We start from the raw sequence: 22,199 nt of genomic DNA, 5'->3' as shown, positions 1-22,199 counted from the left end.
TGGACCTCTGGCAAGATGGGCACTGGAATTATAACAATATAAATTCGAGATAGAATACAGGAAAGGAGCACAGAATGTGGTAGCCGACGCGCTCTCCCGCTGCCCGCTGCAACACGCTGAAGACGATATTTTGTATACCATAACCAACGGAACAAACGAATGGCACGAGAGGAAAGCAAGACAAGTGCACGAACAACCGCACGCACATCCAGATTACCAGATCGTCGATAACCGACGCTTCCGCCACATTTCCCCGGGGAATCAACGCTCGCGGTCACCGAAGTGGAAGCTGTGCGTCCCAGCCGACCGACGAAGGGACGTACTACAGGAAGTCCATGACGCCGCCGCCGCCGGACAGCTCGGGGTGAATAAAACGCTTAAAAGAGCGCAACAGAACTATTACTTGCCCGGGATGTTCCGCGATGTACTCAAACACGTACGGAAGTGTATCAGATGCGCGAAATACAAAGTCGAGCAAAGACGCCCAGCAGTATTGATGGCAACCATGCAATCATCACGACCATGGGAAATAGTAGCCGCTAACTTCGTGGGTCCACTGCCTCGTTCCAAGAAAGGAAATACTTGTCTCCTCGTCATGGTGGATAAATTTTCCAAGTGGGTGGAGTTGATCCCAGTGCGCCAGGCAACTACGGCAAGCGTAATCAAAGCCCTCCAAGAAAGAGTCATATACCGATTTAGCTGCCCAAAAACCTTTCTTACCGACAATGGGAAACAATTTGTCGGGAAGGCATTAGCCACGTTTCTGAACGACCACCGCATCGATCACAAGTTTACGGCAGCCTACGCACCCCACGAAGGCCCCACCGAGCCAACCAACCGAGTCGTGAAGACCATGATAGATCAGCGATGCAAGGACGACCACCGCATCTGGGACCAGGAGATTCCGGAAATAGCATTCGCGATAAACACGGCTAGTCACGAATCTACAACAGCATCGGCAGCAGAAATCAATTTCGGTAGAGATCTTTCAGCACCGCAGCAAGTGTCATATACCGATTTAGCTGCCCAAAAACCTTCCTTACCGACAATGGGAAACCATTTGTCGGGAAGGCATTAGCCACGTTTCTGAACGACCACCGCATCGATCACAAGTTTGCGGCAGCCTACGCACCCCACGAAGGCCCCACCGAGCCAACCAACCGAGTCGTGAAGACCATGATAGATCAGCGATGCAAGGACGACCACCGCACCTGGAACCAGGAGATTCCGCAAATAGCATTCGCGATAAACACGCCTAGTCACGAATCTACAACAGCATCGGCAGCAGAAATCAATTTCGGTAGAGATCTTGCAGCACCGCAGCAAGTGCGCACGGAGGGAGCAGTACCAGCAGAGCCACCAACCGTACCACCGTCCATCAGCAAGTTATGTGACGAGATAAAAGGGCACCTAGCTTCAAAGCAACAGAAAAAATACTACGACTTACGCAGACGGCAATGGAAACCACGCATAGGCGAACAGGTGATGAAAAGGGACCACCCACTCTTATCCGCGGAAGACAAATTCGCCCAGAAGTTAGCACCAAAATTTTCCGGCCCATACTTGGTAATGGAATATGTCTCCACGTACACGATGAAACTAGGCCACCCGGAGCAACCAAAGCGACAACACGCGCACGCGCACTTGCATGACTTAAAGCCGTACGAATCCAAAACGACCCCCGTTTTACTTACTCATTGCAGGAATCAAACCGTCCAACAATGAGTCGAAAGCACCGGCAACCCACACCACCGGACTCACCGAAACCGATACGCCCGGGGGCGCTGAGGAAACAGTGTGGCCGGCAAAAAAACCGAAGGTTCAGAGAATCCAAATTTTTCATGGGCCACCAATAGAACAACTAATGGCCATAAAAGAAGAAGACACCCAACCAGAGGTGGCACCATAGCCACAGAAACGGGGCGACACCGAACACAACGACGCGAAGAAAACGATATAAGAAGAGGGTGACCCTGATCCCGAACAATTCTTCAGGGAACTGAAACTAAGGCACACGACCCACAAGGACAGGAACAGCTACACGTTCCGCTGGAAAACCAAACGCGTCAAGGTAAAAATGAACACAGGCGACAGTTTCACTGATAGGGGTGAAAAGAATGGTACCAGTTGAATGAGACATCAAGAGAGGAGGCCGAAATACATCTTTTTTTCTACTCTGATACAATTTACAAAAACTTGTTAGACTTAAGACACAAATGGAATGTGAACTAATTTTCAAATTACAAAAAAAAAACAAAATAAATAAAAAAAAATTATAATAAAAACATATATACATATTAGGGCGGGTCGATTTAAAAATCGCTTATTGCTCTGTGAAAATCGTATTCTAGGGATCAAAATGTTCCAGTCTTACGTAACCAATCCATTCAGAATTGGGTTCTCTCAAAATAACAGGATGAGGTTCTTTTACCATTCTAGTATAATACTTCTCATCAATTTTATCTATCGTTTCTTCTCTTGTTTTGCTCTTGATACTTGTCAAGCAATTTATTCAATCTCAATATCTCTCGCCCCTCTGGTGTCGCCGCTGCTTCCATCCCGCCGGTGCTACGCCGACCGTTGTCCGTCCGCCATGCTACAGCCGTGCCAATCCCGCTTTTCTGGTGCCCCCCCTGCAACGCCGACCGTTGATCGTCTGCCATCCTACCGCCGTCAAGCCGCTACATCCGTCACGCCGCTGCTACAACGACCGTTGGCCGTTTACCATCCTACCGCCGTTAAGCCGCTGCTTCTATCCCGCCGCTGCTTCGTACCGCCGTACCAACCCGTCCGTTACCCAAACGTTTAACTACCCTACCGGACCGCCTCTATTCCAACGACCATTAGCCGCCGCTCCGGCCCCTCTCCATTCTGCGACGGAAAGCTGCTGCCCGTCTAATATCTCCAGCCGCGTGTATTTATTCAGTAGGGGTTTTTGGGACCTTTACTCGTCTCTGGATTATCTGAGCGTTACCCCAGCCTTAGAAAAACCCACCTCATAACCTCCTAATCCAGGGTGTTATGCGGACCGTTCCGATTTGCAGCCAGGGGATAAATTCGACTGTATTCGAATGGAGCATTCACCATACCGGGCCACCCCGAGAAGTATTCATGGCCTTGCCACATTAAGGGGTGCTGCTGTGGCGGACGGTTCTTTGCCCGTATATAATACTGGACCGCTGCGCCCGTCTTGTCGGGCAGGTGGTCGTACGACCAAGGTGAACGACTCATTACCTAATTGTAATAAGGACGGTGACTCGGGGAGCGAGAGTAGTGCTGATTCAATGAACTCCGTGTTTGAAAAGCATACAATTGAAAACGCAGTACTATATTGGGGAAGGGTACGGAGCAGAGGAATTAAAAGAGCTCTCTCGCAGTACCGTACAGCACTAAGAATTGTCCAACGCTTGGGAGCAGTGTTCGACCCAATAGAAGTGGAGATCGAGCGCTCGGAATGGGCTCATGAGGCGGTAGAAATAGGTCGAAGGCAGTTCAAACGGTTTGCTGCGAGAAACCCTCGTTTCTGCAACCGGTGCGACTAGGAAGAAGTGTCGAATGGCAGAATAAGGAGGCAACATTGGGCAGAAGGCGACAAGCGTGCTTTTAAGAGGCAGAAAAAATCCAGTCCTAGAGGCGCGAGGCAGAGAACTCGTATAATGGTGTGAAGATGATAGCGTGCAACAACATCGTGAGCTTGCGGTAGCTCCAAACATCCAAAGGCAAGGCACAAATGCGTGGTTTGAGGTGGTGGATAAAGCACAAATCCCCACTGTACCAAAAGTTATACTGTGATGAGGTCGGAGGATACACTGCGACTACAGCAGAATGAGATATTTACTGTATCTCCGCCTAAGTAGGAAGGTCAGTTCTACGTCTTCCAAATATATATTGTATACGCAGCTTGGCAAAATGTCCTGGGGTACAGGCAAAATTTACATGCGACTCAGAAAATAAGTCCCGAGGATAAAAATCCTAACACGCTGGAAGTGGGCCAAGTCGAAATGGACCTCAAAAGCCTAAGAGAAAAAGGACAGGTGGAGGTAGCCGACGTCACCACGAAGGTGTTAGAAGAGGACCAACAGCCAAATGTTGCCGCGGGTCGCACAGAGAGGCTGAAGGGGCCTCGAATACTCTAAACCAAAATAGCAAGGGGAGGACGACGACATCACGAAGAAGGTGTTGGAGGAGACCCAGTGGTGCTGTGAGTCTTACAGATAAACCTCGAACACAGTATAGTGGCGTCCAGCGAACTCCTCCCAACCCTTGAGGTGGGTTCGTTTGACGTGGCGCTGCAACCGGTAAGAGGAGGAATAAGCGTCGAATGGCGGAATGAAGAGGCAACGTTCGGCGGAAGGCGACAATCCTGCTTTCAAGAGGCAGAAAGAACCCAGTCCCTGAGTCGCGAGGCAGGGCAGTCGCATAGACAAGACAAGTAGGCCTAAAGCAGATGGGCCCCAATAGCAAGGTAGCAACTACTTTGAAAGCTGCGAGTCAGAGGGAAGTACCAACTACGGAAGTAGGAGATAAGCCAAAGGGAGATAGCGGTAAGACTCCGGCTTTCTCGGAGGTGCTAAAGGGATGTAACGCTAAGACTACTGCTTTCTCGGAGGTGCCAAAGGGAGATAACACTAAGACCCCGGCTTTCCCCGAGAAGATGAGTGATGTGCCAAAGCTATCACTGACTGTGACGCTGGTTGATCGTAGCAGTCCTATCAGACAGATAACTACTGAAAGGTGGAGATCTGTAGAAAGGGCGATCGCCCCCCGCTCTGATCTGGAAGTTATGAAAATTACAAAAGTTTATTTTAGTTACATATAAAATTTTAAAATTTTTAGCTTTTATGTATGTATAATCTATAAGATCGTCCTAATCGCCCCCCCCCCCTCCCCCCCCACCCCTCCCTAGATCAGCAGTTTATAATACTTCGGTTGAAATATTTTATGAAATTAATAGTTTAGCTATATATTCATTTCCAATATTCATTTGTTTCGCTGTGTGTAAAATCAGCAGAAAAAATATATCATTCTGGTATTTGAGGAAAGAATTACGTACTTTTCGCTGAAATTTGGCAGCCTTGGTCACTATTTCATGATCACGGTTGCCACACCACATCTTTTTCTAGACGATAATTCTTTTGGAAAAAACAAAAGAAGGACCAAAATTTTTAAAATATCACAAAAAAATTATTTATATAGTCATTCGCGAATTTCAGTCCCTACATCGCGTTAATGTGTTACTATTTGGCAGCAGTAATACATTCACGTCAGGAAATCTCCATTATTTTGGGAATTGTGGCACGCTCTGACTTATACTATACTAATTCTACATAAAGATAAAAAATATGTAAAATTAAGTCAACCTATAGTTCTTTGGGCAGCTCTTAGTAGTTGATGGCACCTAACATCCTCCGGACCGAAATTCGGTTAATACAGCAGAAATTCTTTAAAAGTCGAGGGCTCGTACTTTATGAACAATGTGAACAGTTGCTTAAATGTGGACAAACTTTTAGTATTTTTCAGCTAAGATAACTAATAAAAATAGTCGTGAATTAGCCTAGTTGACAAAAAGTTCATTCAATTACAAAAAAGCATTTCTAAGCGGGGTCGCCCTCGACAGTGGTTTGGCAAACACTCGGAAAAGTTTCTGCCATTAAAAACCTTCTCAGTGAAAATTCATCTATGTTTACGGTACACATTTCACTGTAAAGTCAGACCCATAGACCATTAGTTTATCTATTTAATATGAAAGATCCTTCCTCGAAACTTTCTAGAATCCGATTATATTTATCAGAATACAATTTTACAATTGAATATATTAAAGGAAAATCGAATATTGTAGCTGATGCACTTTCGCGCATTAATATAAACGAAATTAAAGATTCGACAAAACACGTTTTAGCCGAAAAAACGCGATCACGAACTAAACAGCAAGAATTACAAAGCCTAAATATTACTTTAAATGATACGACTTCTAACGATAATAAAGTACAAGTTTATGATAACATTTCCTACGATTTTTCAAAAAAATACCGCGAGTAAAATCAAATATACAATATAATAAAAATAAGGAGATCTACAATTTACAAATTTATACGTATATAAAACATAAAAAATATAATTTACTTAATCTCGTGAATGTTAACGAAATAACGAATTTAGATGAGTTACTTTCGAGGCTTGAAATAGCAGCCGACAATCACAATATCAAACAATTAGAATGGCCAAAAAATGATATATTTTTCAATAATTTTTCAATTACGAATTTTAAAATCCCCGGAAATGAAATTTTAAAATCATTACAAATAATATTGACAGACCCTGTACAGACCGTAACATACAATGAACAGAAACAAAAACTTATGACAATTTATCGCGATGATCCACTGTTAGGAGGTCATTGTGGAACAAAAAGGTTATATGCCAAATTAAGAACTAAATATTACTGGAAAAACATGACACGGGATATAGCGAAATTTGTGAAAAATTGCAATAAATGTATTTTAGATAAAGCGAGACCCAATGCAAAAAAAATCGTATCCTTACGCCAACACCCTGTAAACCATTTGACAGTGTAATTGTCGATACAATGGGTCCACTTCCAGAATCAAACTATGGTAACAAGTTCACTGTTACTATGATTTGTGACTTTTCCAAATACCTGGTAACGGTAGCCGTACCAGATATATCAGCAAAAACTATAGCACGTGCTATATTTGAAAGCTTCATATTAAAATATGGTACAATGAAAGACATTAGATCCGATTTAGGGACGGAATACAAAAATGAATTATTCTCGGAATTAACAAAATTTTTAAAAATTAATCATGATTTCTCAACAGCTTACCACCATGAAACTGTTGGTACTGTTGAAAGAAATGGTAGATTCTTTAACGAATATTTACGTGCATATCTAAATGAAACGTATTCAGATTAGGATACATATTTTAAATATTTCCCGTTTATACATAATACTACATGTAGTTCGGTTTTTGATAATAAATTTACACCCATGAATTAATATTTGGCAGAAAATCTACAATGCCACATGAATTACAAAAGGTAAACGTCGATCCGATTTATAATATAAACAAGTAAGGAAGGTTAAGTTCGGGTGTAACCGAACATTACATACTCAGTTGAGAGCTATGGTGAGAACATAAGGGAAAATAACCATGTAGGAAAATGAACCGAGGGAAACCCTGGAATGTGTTTGTATGACATGTGTATCAAATGGAAGGCATTAAAGAGTATTTTATGAGGGAGTGCGCCATAGTTCTATAGGTGGACGCCATTTAGGGATATAGCCATAAATGTGGATCAGGGTTGACTCTAGAATGCGTTTGTACGATATGGGTATCAAATGAAAGGTATTAATAAGTATTTTAAAAGGGCGTGGACCTAAGTTCTATAGATGGACGCCTTTTCGAGATATCGCCGTAAAGATGGACTAGGGGTGACTCTAGAATGCGTTTGCACAATATGGACATCAAACGAAAGGTGTTAATGAGTATTTTAAAAGGGAGTGGGCCTTAGTTCTATAGGTGGACGCCGTTTCGAGATATCGTCATAAAGGTGGACCAGGGGTGACTCTAGAATGCGTTTGTACGATATGGGTATCAAATGAAAGGTGTTAATGAGTATTTTAAAAGGGAGTAATCCTTAGTTCCATAGGTGGACGCCGTTTCGAGATATCGCCATAAAGGTGGACCAGGGGTGACCCTAGAATTTGGGTGTACAATATGGGCATCAAACGAATGGTGTTAATGAGTATTTTAAAAGGGAGTGGGCCTTAGTTCTATAGGTGGATGCCGTTTCGAAATATCGCCATAAAAGTGGACCAGGGGTGACTCTAGAATGTGTTTGTACGATATGGATATCAAATTAAAGGTATTAATGAGGATTTTAAAAGGGAGTGGTGGTTGTTGTATAGGTGGTCGCCTTTTCGAAATATCGCCATAAAGGTGGACCAGGGGTGACTCTAGAATGCGTTTGTACGATATGGATATCAAATTAAAGGAATTAATGAGTATTTTAAAAGGGAGTAATCCTTAGTTCCATAGGTGGACGCCGTTTCGAGATATCGCCATAAAGGTGGACCAGGGGTGACCCTAGAATTTGTTTGTACAATATGGGTATCAAAAGAAAGGTGTTAATGAGTATTTTAAAAGGGAGTAATCCTTAGTTCCATAGGTGGACGCCGTTTCGAGATATCGCCATAAAGGTGGACCAGGGGTGACCCTAGAATTTGTTTGTACAATATGGGTATCAAAATAAAGGTGTTAATGAGTATATTAAAAGGGTGTGGGGCTTAGTTCTATAGGTGGACACCTTTTCGGAATATCGCCGCAAAGGTGGACCAGGGGTGACTCTAGAATGTGTTTGTACGATATGGGTATCAAATTAAAGGTATTAATGAGGGTTTTAAAAGGGAGTGGTGGTTGTTGTATAGGTGGTCGCATTTTCGAGATATCGCCATAAAGGTGGACCAGGGGTGACCCTAGAATTTGTTTGTACAATATGGGCATCAAAAGAAAGGTGATAATGAGTATTTTAAAAGGGAGTATTCCTTAGTTCCTTAGCAGGGGTGACCCTAGAATTTGTTTGTACAATATGGGTATCAAAAGAAAGGTGTTAATGAGTATTTTAAAAGGGTGTGGGGCTTAGTTCTATAGGTGGACGCCTTTTCGAGATATCGCCATAAAGGTGGACCAGGGGTGACTCTAGAATGAGTTTGTACGATATGGGTATCAAATTAAAGGTATTAATGAGAGTTTTAAAAGGGAGTGGTGGTAGTTGTATATGTGAAGGCGTTTTCCAGATATCGACCAAAATGTGGACTAGGGTGACCCAGAACATTATCGGTTGGATACCGCTAATTTATTTATATATGTAATACCTGGCAAGATTTTAAGGGTGTTGTATTTTGCCCTGCAGAACTTTTTCATTTTCTTCTACTTAATATGGTAGGTGTCACAACCATTTTATAAAGTTTTTTCTAAAGTTATATTTCGCGTCAATAAAACAATCCAATTACCTTACCATATTTCATCCCTTTTTTCGTATTTGGTATAGAATTATGGCATTTTTTTCATTTTTCGCAATTTTCGATATCGAAAAAGTGGGCTTGGTCATAGTCGGATTTCGTTCATTTTTCATACCAAGATAAAGTGAGTTCAAGTAAGCACGTGAACTAAGTTCATTAAAGATATATCGATTTTTGCTCAAGTTATCGTGTTAACGGCCATGCGGAAGGACAGACGGACGACTGTGTATAAAAACTGGGCGTGGCATCAACCGATTTCGCCCATTTTCACAGAAAGCAGTTAACGCCATAAAATCTATGCCCCTACCAAATTTCAAAACGATTGGTTAATTTTTGTTCGATTTATGGCATTAAAAGTATCCTAGACAAATTAAATGAAAAAGGGCGGAGCCACGCCCATTTTTAAATTTTCTTTTATTTTTGTATTTTGTTGCACCATATCATTACTGGAGTTGAATCTTGACATAATTTACTTATATACTGTAAAGATATTAAATTTTTTGTTAAAATTTTACTTTAAAAAAATTTTTTTTTAAAAGTGGGCGTGGTCCTTCTCCGATTTTGCTAATTTTTATTAAGCGTACATACAGTAATAAGAGTAACGTTCCTGCCAAATTTTATCATGATATCTTCAACGACTGCCAAATTACAGCTTGCAAAAGTTTTAAATTACCTTCTTTAAAAAGTGGGCGGTGCCACGCCCATTGTCCAAAATTTTACTAATTTTATATTTTGCGTCATAAGTTCAACTCATCTACCAAGTTTCGTCGCTTTATCTGTCTTTTGTAATGAATTATCGCACTTTTTCGATTTTTCGAAATTTTCGATATCGAAAAAGTGGGCGTGGTTATAGTCCGATATCGTTCATTTTAAATAGCGATCTGAGATGAGTGCTCAGGAACCTACATACCAAATTTCATCAAGATACCTCAAAATTTACTCAAGTTATCGTGTTAACGGACGGACGGACGGACGGACGGATGGACATGGCTCAATCAAATTTTTTTTCGATCCTGATTATTTTGATATATGGAAGTCTATATCTATCTCGATTCCTTTATATATGTACAACCAACCGTTATCCAATCAAACTTAATAGACTCTGTGAGCTCTGGTCAACTGAGTATAAAAATTATACAAAGGAGTTAAAATATAGAATGCAAAAATCTCATAACATGGCAAAAAATTTGATAAAACAGCTAACCTTAAGAAATTAAAGTTAATGATAGAGTGTTAGTAGAAACAGAACCTAGAAATAAACATAAAAATATATATCAAGGCCCCTACATTGTAAAGAATATTGATGGACCAAATATAAAGATTTATGATGAAATTAATAATATTGAAAAAATTGTACATAAAAATAGAGTAGAACAAATTAATGGCGGGTGGGGCCGTGTGTAGAAGTCCACGAAAGTGGGGAAAGCTTCTGACCGCCATTCACCTGGGAATGGCCAGAGCGATACTTTTGCATGCGGTTCAAGCAGCTCACTACTGCCGGTCGCTTGCGGCCAAGTATCCTCTGGGTAGCCGCTAAACACCCGTTTAGCGGTGAGCTAATGTGAGAAGGCGACAACCTGGCTAGGCCACTCTGACATAATCGGTTTAAGGGCTAGCCGGGGGAGATTTCATCGGCAGCGTCTGTACACCTCTAGGTGCGGCTGCAAGCGGGCGTCTGTCTTGGAGCAAGCGGCTCGCTATATAAACGTGCCAAGTAATATTTTCACCCCCGCTGAGCGGGTTGTGCGCTGGGCTTGGGACCCGCCACGTAAAACCATACTCCAATGAAATATAACAACAAGCCTCGGATAAATACACTCTCTATTGATGACGACCATGGCAAACGTTTGAAGGACAATGAATTGAAGGCATGCACCTGGAACGTCCGCTCCCTGAATGGGATTGGTGCAGATGCCCGGCTGGTTGATGTCCTCGTCAAAGCAAAATCTGACATCACCGCCATCCAAGAAATGCGTTGGACGAAGCAAGGAAGAAAGAAGATCCAAAATTGTGACATATATTGGAGTGGCCATGCGAATAAGCGCAGTTTCGGCGTCGGATTCGTGGTGGGAGAGAGACTTTGTCGCCAAGTGCTGGCGTTCACGCCTGTGGACGAGCGTCTCGCCGCTATTCGAATAAAAGCAAAATTTTTTAATATATCATTCATCTGCGCCCATGCGCCGACAGAGGAGAAAGACGATGAGGTGAAAGACACTTTTTATGAACAATTAGAACGCACATACGAGCGCTGCCCCCGTCATGATATAAAAGTCGTGCTTGGCGACTTTAACGCCAGGGTGGGCAAAGAAGGTGTTTTTGGCCCTACAGTCGGAAAGTTCTGCCTACACAATGAAACTTCTCCTAACGGACTGAGGCTGATTGACTTTGCCGGTGCTCGAAACATGGTCATATCAAGCACGAGGTTCATGCATAAAAAGATACATCAAGCTACATGGCTGTCTCCTGATCGAAATACTCGCAATCAGATCGACCACGTTGTGATAGACGGACGGCATGCCTCCAGTGTTTTAGATGTGCGAACGATCCGAGGACCTAACATCGATTCGGACCATTATCTCGTTGCAGCCAAAATACGCACCCGCCTCAACGCGGCTAAAAACAAGGAACAAAAAACACAAGGAAAGCTAGACGTCGAAAAGCTTCAATCACAACAGACTGCCAATGATTTCGCAACTCGAATCTCACACCTGCTCTCTGAGGGCACAACTCATCCTGAAGGAATACAGGAGCAGTGGGAGCATATCTCCAAAGCACTTCATACTGCCGCCGAGGAAAAAATTGGTTACCGGCGGCCACGAAAAAACAACTCGTATGATGAAGAATGCCGTGTTGCAACCGAAAGAAAAGACGCTGCCTACAGGGCTACGTTAAAAGCGAGCGCGACAAGAGGAGTGTGTGAACGCTATCGTGAGTTGAAAAGGGAAGCGAGACGCCTTTTCAGGAAGAAAAAAGCAGAAGCAGAAAGGCGTGAGTGCGAGGAGCTTGAGCTGCTAGCCACCAGGAATAACGCCCGAAAATTCTACCAAAAAATACGGCGACAGACGGAAGGTTTTAAGACCGGGGCAAACTCCTGTAGGAATGAAAACGGCGACCTTGTAACTGATGTCCAGAGAGTGCTTAGATTATGGAGGGAACACTTCTCTGCTCTCCTAAATGGAGGCAGCAATTCACCGCGCAGAGATGAAGAACCCGATCCCGCAATCGATGATGATGGAATATATGTCCCCCCGCCCGATTATGACGAAGTTAGAATAGCAATAACCAAATTGAAAAACAACAAGGCCGTGGGCGCTGATGGATTGCCTGCGGAGCTATTCAAGTTCGGCGGCGAGGAGTTGGTAAGGCGCATGCAGCAGCTTCTTAGCAAAATATGAGCGGACGAAAGCATGCCCGACGGTTGGAATCTAAGTGTTCTTTGCCCAGTCCACAAGAAGGGGGATACTGCAAAATGCACCAACTATCGTGGAATCAGCCTTCTTAATATCGCATATAAGGTCCTTTCAAGTGTATTGTGCGAAAGATTGAAGCCCACCGTGAACCGGCTGATTGGACCTTATCAGTGCGGCTTCAGACCTGGTAAATCTACCATCGACCAGATTTTCACAATGCGCCAAATCTTGGAAAAAACCCGTGAAAAGAGAATCGACACACATCACCTCTTCGTCGACTTTAAAGCCGCCTTCGACAGCACGAAAAGGAGCTGCCTATATGCCGCTATGTCTGAATTTGGTTTCCCCGCAAAACTTATACGGCTGTGCAAAATGACGTTGAGCAACACCATCAGCTCAGTCAGAATTGGGAAGGACCTCTCCGAGCCGTTCGAAACTAAACGAGGTTTCAGACAGGGTGACCCCCTATCGTGCGATTTCTTTAATTTGATGCTGGAGAAAATTATACTAGCTGCAGAACTTAACCGCACTGGAACAATATACTATAAAAGCGTGCAATTACTGGCATATGCTGATGACATTGATATCATCGGCCTAAACACCCGCGCTGTTAGTTCTGCTTACTCCAAGCTGGAAAAAGAAGCGGTAAAGATGGGTTTGATGGTGAATGAGGACAAAACGAAGTACCTGCTGTCATCGAGCAAAGAGTCAGCGCATATGCGCCTTGGCAACCACGCTACTGTTGGCAGCCATAATTTCGAAATAGTAAAAGACTTCGTTTATTTGGGAACCAGCATCAACATTAGCAACAACATCAGCACTGAAATCCAGCGAAGAATCAATCTTGCCAATAAATGCTACTTTGGACTAGGTAGGCAATTGAAAAGTAAAGTCCTCTCTCGGCGAACGAAAATCATACTCTACAAGTCACTTATCGTACCCGTCCTGCTATATGGGGCAGAAGCATGGACCATGACAACAGCAGATGAAGCGGCTTTGGGAGTGTTCGAGAGAAAAGTTCTTCGAAAGATTTATGGACCTCTACGCGTTGGCGATGGCGAGTACCGAAGAAGATTTAATGATGAGCTGTACGAGCTATACGCAGACATCAACATAGTCCAGCGAATTAAAACGCAGCGGCTGCGCTGGCTAGGCCATGTTATGCGAATGAAAGATGATGCTCCGGCCAAGAAAGTGTTTCTATCGGAACCCGCCTATGGAAGCAGAGGTAGAGGGCGGCCCCCAATCCGTTGGAAGGACCAGGTGGAAAACGATTTAAACTCCCTTGGTATGACCAATTGGCGCCGGTTGGCGGAGCGAAGGAGCGACTGGCGCGCCTTGTTGGACGGCCATAACCGTTTAGACGGTTAAGCGCCAATTAAGTAAGTAAGAACAAATTAATTAAACTGATAGCCTGTACTTTTATTCATATAAACTTTACTAATTAATAAAATATTAAATAATCTTCAGATATAAATTTACTTACGTAGATTCGACAATAAGAAGAAAAAAACCGGTTCACTTCATAACTTAAAATTCGATAAATCATAAACATCTTAACACTAACTTTTAAACATTTTTTCATTTCGTTGAAAACTAAATTTTTAATTCTCGTTTTAAAAAAAAAAGTTGCACTGTGATGAACAAATGAGTCCCGGGTTGGAACACACTAATGCTAGCAAACTCATTCATTCATAACATTACAACAACATATTAAAGCCTAAAGAAGAATGTGGCAAGATTAATCACTAATCTTACCAAATTGTTCTTTTCCAAAGGGGTATAATATAGTGTCATATTAAATTGAAGCTGGCAATTCCCCTCTTTGGAAAAGTGCGAGATGCAACCATGCATCGTATGCACTTTGCATCACTAAAAATGTTAGAGTCGAGCAACTTGGAATATTTCTGATTGGTTGAAACTGCCGTTGCTCGACGACATTATGTATTTCGTTGCAAAGCAACTAAAAGAAAAGGTGCCTAGCTACATGCGTTAGCGGCAGTTTTTCAGTTTAGAAGTGAGCCGGCAACCAACAACGCGTGAGACTTGGTTAACGCGCACTCGGGCATTGTGAACCGAAAAATTATCAAACCGGTGCATGTGCTTACTAAAGAAAAACTAAAGACTAAGGAACACTAAGTTGGTAAAGAAAAGTAATTTTAAATTAACGTATTTTGCGACCTTTTTAATTTAAACAATTATTTATTTTGCCGGCTTTAGGTCAATGTTAAATAAAACACATATGGTTTTGTTTATCACCAATATATTTCGGCTACACACCGGTAACCGTCTTCAGGGCAGACTGTTGACAAACATAAAACATTTAAATTATAATTAAAATCACATTTTTAACAAATATATTTAAATTTTAATAATAAAAATCAACACTAAAACAAAAATACTGTTTACATACATTTTATTTACACGTCTGCACTGCGTGACGTGGAGTTGTGTACTGTCTGTTCGTCAGTAAATGTTTGTATAAGTGAGCGGAATGATGATCGGAGTCCGTTTTATAGTTTAATCGTCTATTAGTTGGAGTATTTATAATATGCAACATCTCGAGTGTGAAGCGCTTGCTGTATTGTTGCTCTTGTTGTAGGATCTTTGTGTTGTTGAAATCTGGCTCGTGCTGGCTGTTTTCACAGTGGGCCATAAGTGCTGTTTTGTGGTTGTTAGTTTGGTGACAATATTTATAATCGGATTTATGTTGTGATATCCTAGTTTTAAGTTTGGACTTTGTTGTTCCTACGTATATACTTTGACAAGATTCGTCGTTATTACCGTTGCATGGAATTTCATACACCACATTGCATTTTTCTATTAACGGTACCGCTGATTTTGTTTGATTGAAAATTTTTTTTAAAGTATTCGTTGGTTTGTGTGCTGTTTTAATTTTTTCTTTGTCATAACATTCCGATGCAGTTAGCCGCTCTGATAATTTGGGTATATATGATACCGACTTATAGATCATGGGGTTTCTTGGTATATTTTGACTGTTGTTATTTTTATATTTCCTTAACAATGTTTTGATTATTTTAACTGGAAAGTCGTTGTTCCTTAATAAATCCATTATTTCCTTCTCTATTTCTTTATGGTAAATTTCATCTGAAGTCTGCATCATCCTTCGTATACATCCCGTTGCCGTATTCATTATCATCGACTTCGGGTGCTTGGAATTGAAGTTGATGATTCGTCCTGATGAGGTCGGCTTCTTATACCATTTTAATTTTAGTTGATTGCCATATCTATTTATTACAGAGTCCAAATATACCAATTTTCCATCCTGTTCTTCTTCGATTGTGAATTTAATATGTCTATTAAAGGAGTTAAGCGCTTCGAGCGTGTTTTGAATATTATTTAGGTTCACTATTGCGAATAAGTCATCGACATACTTTGTGACTAGTTGTGGTTTCTGGCCTAGTTTTCCTAATGTAGTTTCTAACAGTTTTCCCATTATTATGTTCGCTATCACCGGGGAAGATGGTGATCCCATTGGTAGCCCTTTTAATTGTGTGTAAATTGTTTCCTTATATTTAAAATATCTACTATCCTTAATGCAAAAAGTAACTATTTCCATAAATAATTTCTTCGGTATCTTCGTATATTGTAGTATAATTGGCCATTTTTCTGATATAACATCTAGAGCTAACTGTACCGGTATGCTTGGAAAGAGTGAAACCACGTCAAAAGATATAAGTTTCTCTTCATCCTTAATATAAGTGTTGTTTATTCTTTCTTTCAAATTTAATGTGCTTTTGATGTTATATGTGGACCCCGCCGTTATATTTTTCAGTATATCTACAATATATTTACAAAGCCTGTACGATGGTGATCCAATTACTGAACATATTGGTCTAAGTGGCGTTCCCTCCTTGTGTGTTTTGGGTAGACCATAAATTCTTGGGGGTAGTGCCGTTGTTGTGGTAAGCTTATTTCTTTCCGCCTTCCAAATAAGGTCCATTTTAAATAAATTATCTACTAGGTTATTATTCTTAATTTGTTAACGTGATGTAGGATCTTGTCGTTGTATTCTATATGTAGTCAAGTCAGATAAAATCTCCGTCATTTTATTATTATATTCGTCAATCTCCATAGCAACCGTTTTATTTCCTTTGTCAGATGTAAGTATTCTAATGTTTTTACTTTTGCTCAGGAAATTCCGCGTCTGTACCGCTGTATCTGTGATTGCATTATCTATTGCACTGGGTTTATGTGTTGTTGTGTGGTTCTTCACTAACAAAGAGAATTTCATACGCGCTTCTTCTTGTTGCTCTTTGTTTTGTATAGTTTGTATTAAATCTTCTCCGTCCGCTATGTATTTAAAAAGAGGAAAATTCTTATTATTGGTAGGTAGGGCGAATTTTGGTCCCTTCGATAACAAAGCTTTTACTTCTTATGGTACATCTACATTTGTTTTATTTATAAACCAATCTTCATGATTGGTGTTGTTGGTAAAAAGATTGTTGCGGTTGGCTCGCAATTTTTCGAATTTTGTTTCTTGGCGCTTCTTTACTTTTGTTGTAAGTTTTTTCCAAACATTATTCTCCCTATCCATAAATTATTGAAAATGATTTTCTCCTAGTTGCCCTTTAAGGGTTATTGTTGTTGTTTCCGTCAGTTGTTTTAGTCGTCTCAATATTTCATGTTTATTAGCAAGCTTAATATTTTGTTGTGGTAATAATGTGTATGTCTGGTTAAAACTCTATTTATGTCAGTATGGGCAGTGCACTCAGATACAAAAAGTTTATGACATTTAGTTGTATTTTTTATAAAATTAGGAATAACCTTACACTTTCTACATTTTAACAGAAATTTGATATTTCACTCTAATTTTACCAATTTTTTCGAGATACACACATTTACTGACGAACAGACAGTACACAACTTCACGTCACGCAGTGCAGACGTGTAAATAAAATGTATGTAAACAGTATTTTTGTTTTAATGTTGATTTTTATTATTAAAATTTAAATATATTTGTTAAAAAAGTGATTTTAATTATAATTTAAATGTTTTATGTTTGTCAACAGTCTGCCCTGAAGACGGTTACCGGTGCGTAGCCGAAATATATTGCTGATAAACAAAACCATATGTGTTTTATTTAACATTGACCTAAAGCCGGCAAAATAAATAATTGTTTAAATCAAAAAGGTCGCTAAATACATTAATTTATAAACACGGAAGGCACGCCGTAGGCATATAACAACAACAATGGGATATGCAACAATAAAAAACAACTATGGCAACTGTAAGGTAACAATCAACAAATTTCAATTGATCTCGAAAAAATTGGTAAAATTAGAGTGCAATATAAAATTTCTGTTAAAATGTAGAAAGTGTAAGGTTATTCCTAATTTTATAAAAAATACAACTAAATGTCATAAACTTTTTGTATCTGACTGCACTGCCCATACTGACATAAATAGAGTTTTAACCAGACATACACATTATTACTACAACAAAATATTAAGCGTGCTAATAAAACATAAACATGAAATATTGAGACGACTAAAACAACTGACGGAAACAACAACAATAACCCTTAAAGAGCAACTCGGAGAAAATCATTTTCAAGAATTTATGGATAGGGAGAATAATGTTTGGAAAAAACTTACAACAAAAGTAAAGAAGCGCCGAGAAACAAAATTCGAAAAATTGCGAGCCAACCGCAACAACCTTTTTACCAACAACACCAATCATGAAGATTGGTTTATAAATAAAACAAATGTAGATGTACCACAAGAAGTAAAAGCTTTGTTAGCGAAGGGACCAAAATTCGCCCTACCTACCAATAATAAGAATTTTCCTCTTTTTAAATACATAGCGGACGGAGAAGATTTAATACAAACTATACAAAACAAAGAGCAACAAGAAGAAGCGCGTATGAAATTCTCTTTGTTAGTGAAGAACCACACAACAACACATAAACCCAGTGCAATAGATAATGCAATCACAGATACAGTGGTACAGACGCGGAATTTCCTGAGCAAAAGTAAAAACATTAGAATACTTACATCTGACAAAGGAAATAAAACGGTTGCTATGGAGATTGACGAATATAATAATAAAATGACGGAGATTTTATCTGACTTGACTACATATAGAATACAACGACAAGATCCTACATCACGTTTACAAATTAAGAATAATAACCTAGTAGATAATTTATTTAAAATGGAACTTATTTGGAAGGCGGAAAGAAATAAGCTTACCACAACAACGGCACTACCCCCAAGAATTTATGGTCTACCCAAAACACACAAGGAGGGAACGCCACTTAGACCAATATGTTCAGTAATTGGATCACCATCGTACAGGCTTTGTAAATATATTGTAGATATACTGAAAAATATAACGGCGGGGTCCACATATAACATCAAAAGCACATTAAATTTGAAAGAAAGAATAAACAACACTTATATTAAGGATGAGGAGAAACTTATATCTTTTGACGTGGTTTCACTCTTTCCAAGCATACCGGTACAGTTAGCACTAGATGTTATATCAGAAAAATGGCCAATTATACAACAATATACGAAGATACTGAAGAAATTATTTATGGAAATAGTTACTTTTTGCATTAAGGATAATCGATAATTTAAATATAAGGATACAATTTACACACAATTAAAAGGGTTACCGATGGGGTCACCATCTTCCCCAGTGATAGCCGACATAATAATGGAAAAAATTTTAGAAACTACATTAAGAAAACTAGGCCAGAAACCACGAATAGTCACAAAGTATGTCGATGACTTATTCGCAATAGTGAACGTAAATAATATTCAAAACACGCTCGAAGCGCTTAACTCCTTTAATAGACATATTAAATTCACAATCGAAGAAGAACAGGATGGAAAATTGGTATATTTGGACTCTGTAATAAATAGATATGGCAATCAACTAAAATTAAAATGGTATAAGAAGCCGACCTCATCAGGACGAATCATCAACTTCAATTCCAAGCACCCGAAGTCGATGATAATGAATACGGCAACGGGATGTATACGAAGGATGATGCAGACTTCAGATGAAATTTACCATAAAGAAATAGAGAAGGAAATAATGGATTTATTAAGGAACAACGACTTTCCAGTTAAAATAATCAAAACATTGTTAAGGAAATATAAAAATAACAATAGTCAAAATATACCAAGAAACCCCATGATCTATAAGTCGGTATCATATATACCCAAATTATCAGAGCGGCTAACTGCATCGGAATGTTATGACAAAGAAAAAATTAAAATAGTACACAAACCAACGAATACTTTAAAAAAAATTTTCAATATATATTTCAATATATATATATAATGTGTGGCAAATTTTTTGGGCAATATTGTGAATTACCTGAGGGAAAAGAGAGAAAATTACCAAAATCATGGTAGCTGCCTAAAAAGGACCAAAATTGAAGAAAAGGGATCAGCGGACTAAATGGGGATGGAGGTGACCATTTTTGGTCCAAATGGACCAAAGTGGCAACCGTGTTGGCGATTAGGAATGGATGTTGCCAGTATTAGTAGAAGATATTATGGTCAAGCCTCTCTTCCAATTTGCGTCGTGCTCCTTTGAATTTTTTCCCACAAATTGACGGGACGGAGCATACATGCTGCAAGAAGTTGAGGATGTATGATACAGTTTCATATGCTTCAAAAATTGATTGAAGTCTGTCAATCCTATACGCATGGACAAAGATGACAATCAGCTTCATATTAGTTGATACATCGTACATCCTCCTTAACTAAACAGCATGATGTGTCCACTTTTAATTGGATGATCTGGTAGCTCTTCTTCTTATGGAAAAAATAATAAGACCATGTTTTATTGCATAAATCGATGCGTCCTTGTTGTAAGGGAAAAAATGTTGATTCTTGCTTTAACTGCCGTTTTAAATATTATTTTACCGCAATTTTACGGATATGTTTATAAGTTTCGCTTTTATTAGCTCTTGATATAAATACACTTCTTATATTATATGCGACGATACGGGGCTCTTCATACGATATTAAGTTTATAAAAGGAATTATAGACAAATATTCTTAATAGCAATTTATTGTGTGGAGCTATTTAATAACTAATCTGATATTCGAAATTTTTTAATTGTATTTCCAGTTCACCACTTGGTTTTAGCGAACTTTTTAATGAGTTCCGTTTGCATGAAAACCTTCATTCATTGGATGATATTCTTTATGCCATAATTGACGCCGATGGAATGTCATTCAACGATCTTAAGCCAATTTACAAAGAATTCTTGCTCAAACTGGCTGTCACACTTACAAAAGACGAGCTATTTCAACGTTCAAAGAACATAATGCGACGACAAAGAAAAAAGAAACAGAACGGCCGAAGTACCACTCTGGCTCCACAGGTGAAAAAATTAAATATGGGGTATTCCATAAAAAAGTGAAATTAAGTATCGAGCTTATTTACCGGTCATTATGAACTCGGTTTAAAAACAAAAATAAACTAATTATATTACATCGGTTCACTTTAATTATCTATATGGATCGTAACTCATTATTAATAAGTAAGAAAGATTAAGTTCGGGTGAAACCGAACATTACATACCCAGCTGTGCACTTGAAACGCTGTTGTTGTTTGCTCTGTTTGCTTTGTGTGGTTAATAGTGTTCTATTTTGAACTCATTTTCGTTCAAAAGAAGCAAAAAGGAAACAGAGGCTATCGCTAATGAGCTTGAGCAGTTAAAAATTAAGTTTAACAGTTGTAGTTAAATGTTTATACCAAATTTCGTTCGGATTGGGAGATTTTTGTTAGACTTATGGCATTAAAAGTATTTGGAAAGCTATAACAAAAACAAGTAAGGAAGGTTAAGTTCGGGTGTAACCGAACATTACATACTCAGTTGAGAGCTATGGTGACAACATAAGGGAAAATAACCATGTAGGAAAATGAACCGAGGGAAACCCTGGAATGTGTGTGTATGACATGTGTATCAAATGAAAGGCATTAAAGAGTATTTTATGAGGGAGTGGGCCATAGTTCTATAGGTGGACGCCATTTAGGGATATAGCCATAAAGGTGGATCAGGGTTGACTCTAGAATGCGTTTGTACGATATGGGTATCAAATTAAAGGTGTTAATGAGTATTTTAAAAGGGAGTAATCCTTAGTTCCATAGGTGGACGCCGTTTCGAAATATCGCCATAAAGGTGGACCAGGGTTGACTCTAGAATGTGTTTGTACGATATGGGTATCAAATTAAAGGTATTAATGAGGGTTTTAAAAGGGAGTGGTGGTTGCTGTATAGGTGGTCGCCTTTTCGAGATATCGCCATAAAGGTGGAGCAGGGGTGACTCTAGAATTTGTTTGTACGATATGGGTATCAAATGAAAGGTGTTAATGAGTATTTTAAAAGGGAGTAATCCTTTGTTCCATAGGTGGACGCCGTTTCGAGATATCGCCATAAAGGTGGACCAGGGGTGACCCTAGAATTTGTTTGTACAATATGGGTATCAAAAGAAAGGTGTTAATAAGTATTTTAAAAGGGAGTAATCCTTAGTCCCATAGGTGGACGTCGTTTCGAGATATCGCCATAAAGGTGGACCAGGGGTGGCTCTAAAATTTGTTTGTACAATATGGGCATCAAACGAAAGGTGTTAATGAGTATTTTAAAAGGGAGTGGGCCTTAGTTCTATAGGTGGACGCCGTTTCGAAATATCGCCATAAAGGTGAACCAGGGGTGACTCTAGAATGTGTTTGTACGATATGGGTATCAAATTAAAG

General features: G+C 39.8%; 1 protein-coding gene across 8 annotated transcripts in view; it reads left to right on the top strand.

Moving 5' to 3' along the window:
- Positions 1–22,199, top strand: part of LOC137236868 (uncharacterized) — a 1,561,671-nt gene that overhangs the window by 1,286,196 nt on the left and 253,276 nt on the right. For all 8 annotated transcript variants that reach the window (XM_067759926.1, XM_067759924.1, XM_067759919.1 and 5 more), the window contains one exon: positions 20,569–20,824. In XM_067759926.1, the coding sequence (XP_067616027.1) occupies positions 20,569–20,824 (256 nt within the window). The remainder of the gene's footprint in view (positions 1–20,568; positions 20,825–22,199) is intronic.

The sequence above is a fragment of the Eurosta solidaginis genome, chromosome 1, assembly GCF_040869045.1.
Source record: "Eurosta solidaginis isolate ZX-2024a chromosome 1, ASM4086904v1, whole genome shotgun sequence".
NCBI lineage: Eukaryota > Metazoa > Arthropoda > Insecta > Diptera > Tephritidae > Eurosta > Eurosta solidaginis.
Note: the sequence above shows the minus strand (reverse complement) of the source record. Positions and strands in the feature narration are given on the sequence as shown.